Genomic DNA, 11,586 nt, shown 5'->3' on the forward strand with positions numbered 1-11,586 from the left:
CTGTACTCAATTGCCTTTTATAGCTTGAAGCTATTGCTACCTTGAATAGGGTGAAAGTCTGTGATTGTAAACACATAATTTCAGAGTACACCTACGCAAAATACAATCAATAAAACTTTTCAAACGCTCATGATCAATTCTGATCATTTGAAAAAGATGATAGGGTTAAATTACTGAAAACTCACAAGATTGAATACATGTAAACTTGCAATAAATAGTGAAATTACATTTGCATAATTATCATAATTGCATTGTATTAATTTGATCAAACAATAAACCTTCCCCCGAATGGCCACAATTAGCATAATTTAAGATCTTTGACCAAAGAGGGACACATTTATATTTAAAAAGTTTTGGTAATGAACAATTCCATTTCACAGTATTAAAAGTCTATTTGAGTAAAAAGGAATGGAACTTAGTCTTATTTTTATTTCTAGAAAATAATTCGGAAAGTGAAGTTTTATGAGCAGTTGAGCATTATATACGAATAAATCAATTTGAATCTTTCAAAACATATGAGAAAACAAATACCTATTTAGATACTTGTGAATACCATTCAGGCAAACAAGTTATACTGTTTTGATACAAATCTTGCTCAAATGCACATTTAGAATGTGAATTTTTCCGAAAGTTAAGCCGGGACTAAGTCCAGACTAAACAAGAATTTTAATTCACACTTCTATGGAATGCTAGGTTTCATCTTCCTCCTTCAATATTCATGACAAAGATAATCTATCAAAGACTTTTTGGAAATTCAGTTCATACTCATATTATCTTTTTCTTCCCATTTCATTGCAAAATTAATTTTTTGAGACTTTTCATTGAAGGATTAAAATAATCTGTACAGGATAATTGAGTTGACAACAGGCACTCCATAAAAGTGTGGACTAACTTAGTGCGCGCTAACTTAGTACGCGCTACCAGAATACCACCCACTATCATTAGTAACTGCAAAAATTTAAACAAAAGAGGGCAGCATGGTGACATTCTTTACCACTCACAATTGAGTATGGTTGGCAAATTTGGGCATCAAAACAAAAACGATTTATTAGTTCAATTCACAGAGTTGTCCATCCACATTTACTCTACGCCATATACATGTAGCAGACCAAGCAGATTGTGTCTGAGGATAACCCATGCAATGCAATTTGAATTAGGCATTAGATGCTTTTTCCACAGACTTTAACTTGGCTTGGGATTCAGAGGGTTAAATCGATTCAAAGTGTTAGAGATAACACATTTAGAGTTGTCCTCTTTTCTTTATAAAATGATGTGAACATGATACAATCCTGGTCTTGGAGATGGTTTTGTGGAAGTTCCTTTGAGAGAATTTCCACCATCTGCTAATTTTCCCCGAAACTGAAAACAAATGTAATAGACTACTGTAAGTAACTCTTATGGAGCCACATTGGCAATAAATCTGTTTGTATCAAGTGCATTTCCTTGAGGCTCCAACAGATGATAAGGCCTGTAGTTTGGATTGATGACTAAACAGGTCTTACACATTTTGCATGCCAATCAAACACGATAAAGAATCTACCCCTGGAAGAGAAATCTCACAATAAAATCTCCTGAACCACAATGAATGCTCTCCAATCTCTTACAGGCCACCGTCTATGATAAGGCTGCGATGAGTACTTGAATACTCCAGTACTCGCACTGTTGAATAACTACTGGAATACGTTTTTCGTACTCGAATACTCGGCCGCGATTTTTAATTTTTTTAATTTCTTTTGCCATTCACCTGGCACTGTTCAGGCCGACGTTTACCCATGCCCGGGAGCTAGCGCCGGCATGGTACCGTTGCAGGGGTGATAGTGAGCACTAAAAAAAAAAATAGGTTTTTTGTTTTCCCCTCAACCACGCCCCCCGTGAGTAAAAAAAAAGAAGAGGATTCGCGGGGAAAAAATGGCATCTAACAACATTCCACCCTTTCGTGTAAGAAAATTGGGAAAAAAATAGGGCTAAATAGGAAAGAATAGAGAAGATAAAGGGGAAATCGGGAAAATCAGGTTAAAAAAGGGAAGAAAAAAAAATTGGTAAAAAAAAAAAAAAAAAAAATCTGGATTTTTTTTTTTTTTTTTTTAAATCGGGAAGAAAAAAAAAATCGGGAAAAAATCGGGAAAAAATAAAAAAATCGGTAAACCGATTTAAATCGGGTTTTTATCAGGCCTGCGTTGGTAAAAATGTTTCCAGCTCAATCACTGTCAACTGGGAAACTGGGACCAAATGTCCAGATTTCTGTTTGGACTTGGAGGAAAAAAAGTCTGTCATCTTTGGTTTTAAAAACAGCATTGTTTACTATTATTATAATTATTAAATCGGCGCCTTCAACTGCAACTCGAAGTAAAATTGTGTGAGTTTTTGGAGATGGACCTGGGATACTTCTAGCGTAGTATGGTGGTGGCAACAACAACAAAATATAAATATATATATATATATATATATATATATATATTTTTTTTTTAAAAAAAAACATGGCGTCCGAGTATTCGCCTGTAAGCCTAGGAGTGTACTCAAGTACTTCATTACACCGTTATGCACAGCCTTACTCTACGAGATTCAAAATGAGTTAGTGACTTAGTGTCCTACCAGCTTTTACTCCATGAAAATCCACTAAGTCCAGTGAAAAAATTATCCATTGATTTCAGTTTGAGTGAACTGTCTCACTGAATACAGAGGAAGTTCCACAGAACCAAAATCATGGGTTCATGAACAGTCATATCATATGTACTCATTCAAAGAAGTCTTTGATGTTTCTTCCGGTAGCCAGGGGTACATCATGTTGCCCCCATTGGGCCTTGCGTTTGGGGCGGAGCCATGGAGGGGAGCGGAGGAAGGAACATGGACTTCAGTCTCGATGCCATCTCTGCTACCTCGTTGTCAGCAGACTCGTACTGCCGCACCGTCTGGGCAAACTTGATTGCACCTTCAGCAAAAATAGAAAATAGAAAAGGCCTTTCAGCAAATTGTTCCTTCTTTTAAACATATTTTGATGAGATTTTTCTGAAATATGTCTTTGGTGATAATTTCCAACCAAATTGTTTATATTTTTAAATAACCTATTAATTTTTTTATTTTTTTATTTGACAATGAATTTATCTTAAGAAATTTTGCATGGATCGGTAACATGGCTCTGGTGGATAGAGAATCAAAATCTATACAAACATACAAATATATTCACCTGTATTACATTTTGTGTATTTTCATCATTATTTTTCCTGGCATTGGCTCAAAAGAGACATGTTATCCTAAAAAATAATGGCGGATTCCTTCAGCTTGGAACTATTAACTGGTTACAGAAGGAGAGCAAACGTACAGCTATGATACAGCAGATTGTGCAGATAATTGCCAAAAGCAGCACGTCTTAATGCAATGGAATGACTATTCGAATGCAACCCAGGCCATTGTGAAATCTACCAGTAGGTCACTTGCTATGAACCCCTGTTGGCCCTGCTTCTAAAAAAAATTGTCTTTAATGCCTGGTCCATATTACCTTCTCCATCAGGTGTGAATCCATACTTCTGTATCGCCTCCATCTGAATCTGTGTCGCAGCTGGGAAGACAAGGTGCATCATATGCATCATATCATTGCCTGCTGCTTCTTTCTGCTTGTCCATCAAGGCCTTGTTTTCAGGACTGAGGAAGGCATCAAGGACATCCCTCAAAGCAGCTGAAATCATCAAAATGTTACTCATTTATTCCATTATTCAAAATGGTTCCTTATAAAGAATCAATGTTACATCCATATGGCGAAACTGGTCATGGTTTTCAACTTTTCATATCATACATTAAGGCTGAAATTATAGATTAAATTATATTAAAGGCACATTTTACTACTTGTAGCTACTTGCCCCCTCTATATAACAATGCCTAATCGGTGACCGTTGGTCTCCTATATGGTCCCCTTTTTCTTATGTTAATTGAGAGCTGATTTGATGAGATAACCACCAATCAGTGACCTTGCACGGAGGTCTAATCCCTCCTGGCAAAATTAGTGCAGATAGGCTTTAAAGGCTATGATCAGTGTATATGGGGCATCATGGGAGGTTATTCTACAACAGTCGTCATTTACAGAAGGGGTATGTGCATATTGGTACTATTTCCATCTGGAAAAATATGGTACATAGAACCTGTCTCAGACTCATGCCATGGCCAATTAACTGGTTGCTTAACTGTTTCCCTTACCCAACTGTCTAAATTATCTAAAGAAATGCTCTTTTAGCAAGGCTCCACACTTGTTTGTTTTTTTGGAAGGGGGTCCAGATTTGTATACATGAGTCCTATGTAAAAATGTTTAAATTTGAGGATCCGGAGTTCCGAATTAGATTTTGGGCACCCATATATGCAAGGCACCTCTTAGTGCCAAGTCCTACTTTTAGGCTCCTTTCTATGACTGTGTACAATTTAGTTCCAGAAATAGCTAAATAAATAACCATTAAATATCAAACACTCTAGACAGAGTCTAACATTAACTCAGTCATTAGCGACTACAACTTTCATGATATCAACATCCAATGATAATGTAATATCAACTGATTTAACAATCAACCTTCTCATCAATAACAATAATAATTCAACAAATGATATAAGAAATTTATAACATAAACAAGGATCTATTAAAGCTTGTAATATTTGGCAATGTTAACAATAAACAACAATCATAAACACAAAGCTGGGGTAGAAGTTAATTAACACGCGGTGCTAGTGTACTTTTGCACCACCACTGGGTATGCTGCATTTCATCACACACATTAGTTTCCTCATTCCCAATCCATAGACTTAGCACAGAATGAAGCATGGCAAAGCCAAAGGGCCGGTACGAAAGTACAAGACTTTGAATTGAGAGCCCAATATGATTGCAGCCTTGCAGGGCTCTCTATCACCATCATAATAAGACAGAAATATCTGTGTGGTATAAGGAATTATTTAATAAAACTTACATTTGCTAACCTTTCCCACATAAAGACAGTAACCTAGAGTAAAGGAGCCGGTAATCGGCCAGCTCCAGTTTTCGGCCGATTGGTTGGATGCAAGGTAAAATCACTCTAAAATACATCGCATAATAGCATAACACATATCCCACACATACCATACCATGCCAGTGTCACTGAAGAACCACATTTGCAATGGAAAATATATCCTAAAATATCACATTTTAGCGATGTAATCGCCGGTTCCGCTACCCAAATCTGAAAAATCGAGTATCTTACGCGTGTCTGTAAGAAATATGGGTACCATAAAATGAGCTTTATTTCAAGTATTTTTCAGATTTAGAGCCCGATTTTGTGCTAGTCGCAAGCTCAAAAGTATCTCATCGCATGTATTAAATCAATGCAGCCGCACACCGCGACACACACACGATATCTCTGTCTAATTCAGATTCCAACTTCCGATCACCGCTGTGCCTGTCTTCGGCCAGGCGAGCACCAGGGAGCTCCGGCGTGGGATACCTGCTCCGCCCGCTTGTGCTGTACATCAGCGCGGAAACGCACACGGCGCGTGCGAGCGCTTCCTATTGACTTTGTACATGCGGCCGTAAACTGAAACGCCGATAACTGGCTCCAAAACAGTGAAAATTGAAATGAATATTGTCATGGCAATTCGTGATTTTTTTCTGGGATTCTTTTTTTGTTTAAATAATAATAATATTTGCTTCATGATTTGAACAAGAAATGATAATAAATAGGAAGTAAAGAGTCCTAAAAATAGGATTTTGTCTTAAGTGGCCGAAAACGGGCTCCTTTACTCTACAGCACGCGCAAGGGTAGGCACATTCATGGGGCACTAGAGGGCGCTTCGCTCGCGTACGACAATCTGAATGGCCTTGCTGCGGTGGGTCGGCAATAATCAGCCCAAAACTTGGATATGGGAGGTTGGAAGGATATATCTTTTTTATAATGTTATCCGGTCTTACCCTTAACCATCCTATGTTTAATCTATGTAGAAATAACATGCGAGTGTGATAAGAGAATCATCGGGCCCATTACTGAAGTAACTTTTTAAATATTAGCCTAGAAATGATCACCAAACAGAAAAAATTGACATTTTTTCCCGACAAATCTTCATAAAATCTGAGTTATAAACAAGTCACATCTAGGTACACTAATACAAATACGATTTTCTGAAAATTCAGGTATGATTTATTAAGTTTATTTCAAGTATATTTCTGCGCATTGCAGCGCCAATATTCTACACTGCTTCAAAATCACACTTGAATTTTTTTTTTGCAACGAATTTGATACGAGGTCCGCGAGTGTTCCCCGTTCCTTGCGTGTTGAAAGTTTGGTAATACATAGTTTGCATTGACTCGCGCACGAAAAAATGGTCGAAAACAAAATGTCAAATGAAGAAATAAACAAGCTTTTGTATAGTTATTAGAGTTCTACCGAGGTTTCTTTGTCGATTCAATTGATTATATAGTCTCAATTAGAATTCAGAATTATCTCACTGAAAAGTTAAGAAACCGACGATGTTCTCGATCTTAGTTATTTTCATTTTGCCAGCAGCCGATCTAGCGTTGTTTGGGCAAAAAGCTAGGCCGCTGCCTTCCCACGCGAACCCTTCCGAGTCCCACTAAAATGGCGCTCTGCGGAGCTCCGAAGCTGCGTTGGTATGGCTGCAAACTCTCAGCCGGCTAGCTCCCCACGAAGGACCATTCGCGGTATGGCGAGAGTGTGTGTGTGAAGTATGATTTTGGATTCGAGAACGCACGTAATGCAACCGTGCGCGTCATTTTCAGCTGTCGAATGTATACGACCAATTTTACATGTACGATTTTTAGTACAGATACTTGGTCAGTTTTCTTCTTATATCTTTGGTTTTACAACATTTAAAAATACAATTTCTTCAAATTTGCTCCTGACTCGGTTCAGACTAATTGTCTGATGTGTTTTCAAGTCAATTTTTTTTAATAGATTTTTTGCATGAATTTGCCTAGCAAGGGAAGATTAAAACTAGACCTAGACTAGTCTAGATTCTAGCAACAAAAAAATCACTGGAATCCGACAAAAAAAGCTTGCCCTCGGTTTTTCGTTGTTTTGATTTTAGACTCGACAGTATGATTTGGAAATATGACGATTGGAAAGAAAATAGATCACATTTTCACATATTATAAAAAATAACTTTGAAAATCATTATCATCATTCATCAACGACAACGACACGTTCAACTTTCTAATGTAGATCTAAGTAGGGTCTAGGGCTAACATGATTTTAAATGCATGGGGCTATTGTGAAAAAATGACAAAAAGAACATCACTACAAACGTCCAAACATGTAATTAATTACCCAATACAAATTTTAGAACGTGAAAAACATTACCAAAATACTCAAAATGATTGAATCAACTTACATCTCGTCCTATCAAGCGATAAATTTGGTTGATTCACCTGCGCCATTGTGGCTTTCATCGAAAGGGTGCGGTGCGGTGCGGCGCGGTGTGGTGTGCTCAACGCACCCATTCGATAAAAGAGGGGGGCCTTTTCTCGAAAGGGTGCGTTGAGAGCGGAGTACCGTTTTAACACACCCTTTCGATGAAAGCGGGGGGGCTTTTCTCGAAAGGGTGCGTCGACTAGTCTTTCGCATCAGTCGTTTAAAATGAGGATCTCGGACAGAAGGTAATAGTTGCCAATTTAAGTATATCGAAAATGTATTGAATAAAATGGAATGGTCTTGATTACAGAGTGGTCTCTTTGATGGGGGAGACAGAGAGAAGGAAAAAAGGGAAAGGGAAAGGGAAGATAAAAGAAAGAAAGAAGAATAAGAAGAGAAGAGGGAAACGGGGGGGGGGGCGAAGGACTCTTGCCCCCCCCCCCCCCGCCAAAAAATAAATAAGAGAGAGAGAGAGAGAGATGCATGAGGGAAAGGGAAAGGGAAAGAGAAGATAAAAGGAAAGGAAAAAGAGGGAAACGGGGGCGAAGGGCTCTTGCCCCCCCCCCCGCCAAAAAATAAAAAAGAGAGAGAGAGAGAGAGAGAGAGAGAAGGGAAAGGGAATGGAAAAGAGGAAAGGAATATAAAAGGAAAAAAAGAAGAAGAAGAAGGAAAGATGGATACGGAGGAAGGGCGAAAGGTTCTTACCTCCCCCCCCCCCCCCACCCCCTCCCGCCAAAAAAATAAATAACAGAGAGAGAGAGAGAGAGAGAAGGGAGAGGGAAAGATAATCTAAAAGGAAAGAAAGAAGAGGAAAAAGAATAAGAAAAGAGGGAAAGGGGGCGAAGGGCTCTTGCCAACAAAATAAATAAGAGAGAGAGAGAAGGGAAAGGGAAAGAGGAAAGGAATATAAAAGGAAAAAAAGAAGGAGAAGGAAAGAGGGAAACGGGGGAAGGGCGAAAGGCTCTTACCCCCCCCCCCCTCCCGCCAAAAAAAAAAAAAATAAGAGAGGGAGAGAGAAGGGAGAGGGAAAGAAAATATAAAAGGAAAGAAAGAAGAGGAAGAAGAATAAGAAAAGTGGGAAACGGGGGCGAAGGGCTCTTGCCTCCTCCCTCCCCCCCCCCCCGCCAAAAAATAAATAAGAGAGAGAGAGAGAAGGAAAGGGAAAGAGAAGATAAAAGGAAAGAAAGAAGAGGAAAAAGAAGAAAAGAGGGTAACGGGGGCAAAGGGCTCTTGCCTCCTTTCTTTCCTATTCTCCCTCTTTTTCGTTTTTCTCTTTCTTTCTTTTCTTTCTTCTCTTTTCTTTCCTTTCTTTTCTTTTTTTCTTTTCTTTTTCTTTTTTTTTCCCTTTTACTCTCCTTTTTCCCCTCCCCCTTTTCTCTTTTTTCCCGACGGCAGCGCAATTTTACCGACAATATCCTGACAGGTGGGGGGGGGGGGTGTCGCACCCCACACCCCCTTTGGAGACGCCCCTGCCTTCGCCATTTCGTATTTTCGTATTTTCTCTATGAACTTGTTTAATGGACAATAAATAATATTAAAAACATGAATACTATAGCGGTATAATGATGAGAGAGATGATTTAAGTCATACTTTTTTTCAATGTGATTGGAGTGGACTTGAGGGTGGGGGGGGGGGGGTCCCCCTAAGATCTCGGCCGTTTCACAGCCGATCGCCGCGAAAATGCATATTTATGGTAATTTATGCAAACAAGGTCAGAGAATTCACATTTTTACCCATAAATCATATATAATTCATATTCGAGCGTTCTTTTTCACTTCATATATTCGTTAGAATAATAAAACGACAACAAAGTTGGAAGAGCCAGTTTATCCCTATGTTATCTCTTGTTTTGATAATTTGTATTTATGTATTATATTATTTTGTTATTTCATTTCATTTCTAACCACAATTCAACTATTTTTACCCAAAATCAAACACATTTACTTGAAACAAGACCAAATAACCAATGTTTTCTCTTTTTTTAAAAGAATAAATGGTATTTCCATATGTTTGGTACATAAATCACAAAATGAGCGATTTTAGGGCTAACATGCAAAAACAAAAGGTCACGTGACTCCGCAATTATACGTCCGATTTTCAACAAAAAAATGTTTCAAAAGATGCGTAAGACTCGAAAGAAAAAAGTCATGAAAGAAAAACTTTATATCTGCCGCGGTTCCGGAGTAGTCGCGAAATTACTAGAGAGCACTAATCTTTTTTGGGGCCCTCAAAATTTGAAAAAACGTACCCCCCCCCCCCTTGAACGCCAGGGGGGGGGTATCTCCCAAAAACGGTAAAAATTAACGTGTTTTTTTTTACACGTTTTTTTCACAGGGCGGAGCCCTCAGAAGCTCAGGGGTATTAAACATCAAAATTAACGTCGGGTGAGCATAATTTTATACCTTATTTGTGACAGTGGCAGGACACAATTTGGTGTTGGGTCCAGGGGCGGAGCCCCCAGAAGCTGAGGAGTTTTGTCCATTAAATAATTATTATTTTATACCTTATTTGTGACACAGGGGTCACGAATTGGCGTGGGGTCCAGGGGGTGGAGCACCCGGAAGCTCAGGGGTTTTGGGCAATAAATAACGGTCAGATGAGCATATTTTTATATCTATTTGTGACACTGGAAGGACACAAATTGGTGTTGGATCAAAGGGGCGGAGCCCCAAGAAGGTGAGGGGTTTTATACTTCAAATTATCGTCAGATGAGCATATTTATATATCTATTTGTGACACTGGCAGAACACAAATTCTTCTTCCTCTTCCTCTTCTTTCTTTCCTTTTATCTTCTCTTTCCCTCTCCTTCTCCAACATAAGATGCAAGACGGATATATATCGACTCACCTTCTTTCCAAGAACCATACGGGCCTGGAATTTACTTTCCCCCCCCCCCCCCCCAGCATCTTTGCCTGCGACGCAGTCGAAACCTTCAAAGCCAGACTCTGGGAAGCCATTCAAGGGGGTAATATAATCATAGTCCCTCCCCACAACTGCAATGTGATGGGACTTTATTCTAAAATGTTCTAGAAGCAACAAACACTCTCTCTCGAACGATAACGTTCTTATTGGTCATCTTTATATCCCTCTTGAGGATCAGGACCAGGATCAGAACAGATTCTCTCTCTCTCTCTTATTTATTTTTTGGCGAGGGGGGGGGGGGAGGGAGGAGGCAAGAGCCCTTTGCCCCTGTTTCCCTCTTCTTTCTTTCCTTTTATATTTTATATTTTCTTTCCCTTTCCCTTCACTCTCTCTCTCTCTTATTTATTTTGTTGGCGGGGGGGGGGGGGCAAGAGCCCTTCGCCCTTCCCCCGTTTCCCTCTTTCCTTCTTATTCCTCTTCTTTCTTTCCTCTTATATTTTCTTTCCCTCTCCCTTCTCTCTCTCTTATTTATTTTTGGCGGGGGGAGGGCAAGAGCCCTTCGCCCCCGTTTCCCTCTTTTCTTCTTCTTCCTCTTCTTTCTTTCCTTTTATCTTCTCTTTCCCTTTCCCTTCTCTCTCTCTCTTATTTATTTTGTTGGCAAGAGCCCTTCGCCCCCTTTCCCTCTTTTCTTATTCTTTTTCCTCTTCTTTCTTTCCTTTTAGATTTTCTTTCCCTCTCCCTTCTCTCTCTCTCTCTTATTAATTTTTTTGGCGGGAAGGTAAGAACCTTTCGCCCTTCCCCCGTATCCATCTTTCCTTCTTCTTCTTCTTTCTTTCCTTTTATATTTTCTTTTCCTTTCCCTTCTCTCTCTCTCTCTCTCTCTCTCTCTCCTATTTATTTGTTGGCGGGGGGGGGGGGAGGAGGCAAGAGCCCTTCGCCCCCGTTTCCCTCTTTTCTTCTTATTCTTCTTTCTTTCCTCTTATATTTTCTTTCCCTCTCCCTTCTCTCTCTCTTATTTATTTTTGGCGGGGGGGGGGAGGGCAAGAGCCCTTCGCCCCCGTGTCCCTCTCTTTCTTTTTCCTCTTCTTTCTTTCCTTTTATCTTCTCTTTCCCTTTCCCTTCTCTCTCTCTCTCTTATTTATTTTTTTGGCGGGGGGGGGGGAGTAGGCAAGAGCCTTTTGCCCTTCCCCCATTTCCCTCTTTCCTTCTTCTTCTTCTTTCTTTCCTTTTATATTTTCTTTTCCTTTCCCTTTCCCTTCTCTCTCTATCTCTCTCTCTCCTAATTGTTGGCGGGGGGGGGGGGGAGGAGGCAAAAGCCCTTTGCCCACGTTTCCCTCTTTTCTTCTTCTTC

The 11,586-nt window shown here is 39.6% G+C and overlaps 1 protein-coding gene across 1 annotated transcript; it reads right to left on the reverse strand.

The window, feature by feature from the left end:
- Positions 1–2,463: 2,463 nt before the first annotated feature.
- LOC586524 (protein C10) lies at positions 2,464–7,402 on the reverse strand. The gene is made up of 3 exons (XM_030998268.1): positions 7,354–7,402; positions 3,497–3,673; positions 2,464–2,929 (listed from the first exon to the last, which is right to left on the reverse strand). The coding sequence occupies exons 1-3, from the start codon at positions 7,397–7,399 to the stop codon at positions 2,781–2,783; spliced, it is 372 nt and encodes a 123-aa protein (XP_030854128.1). The 5' UTR covers positions 7,400–7,402; the 3' UTR covers positions 2,464–2,780.
- Positions 7,403–11,586: the final 4,184 nt, after the last annotated feature.

This window comes from Strongylocentrotus purpuratus, unplaced genomic scaffold, assembly GCF_000002235.5.
Source record: "Strongylocentrotus purpuratus isolate Spur 01 unplaced genomic scaffold, Spur_5.0 spur5_scaffold_4, whole genome shotgun sequence".
NCBI classification, from domain to species: domain Eukaryota; kingdom Metazoa; phylum Echinodermata; class Echinoidea; order Camarodonta; family Strongylocentrotidae; genus Strongylocentrotus; species Strongylocentrotus purpuratus.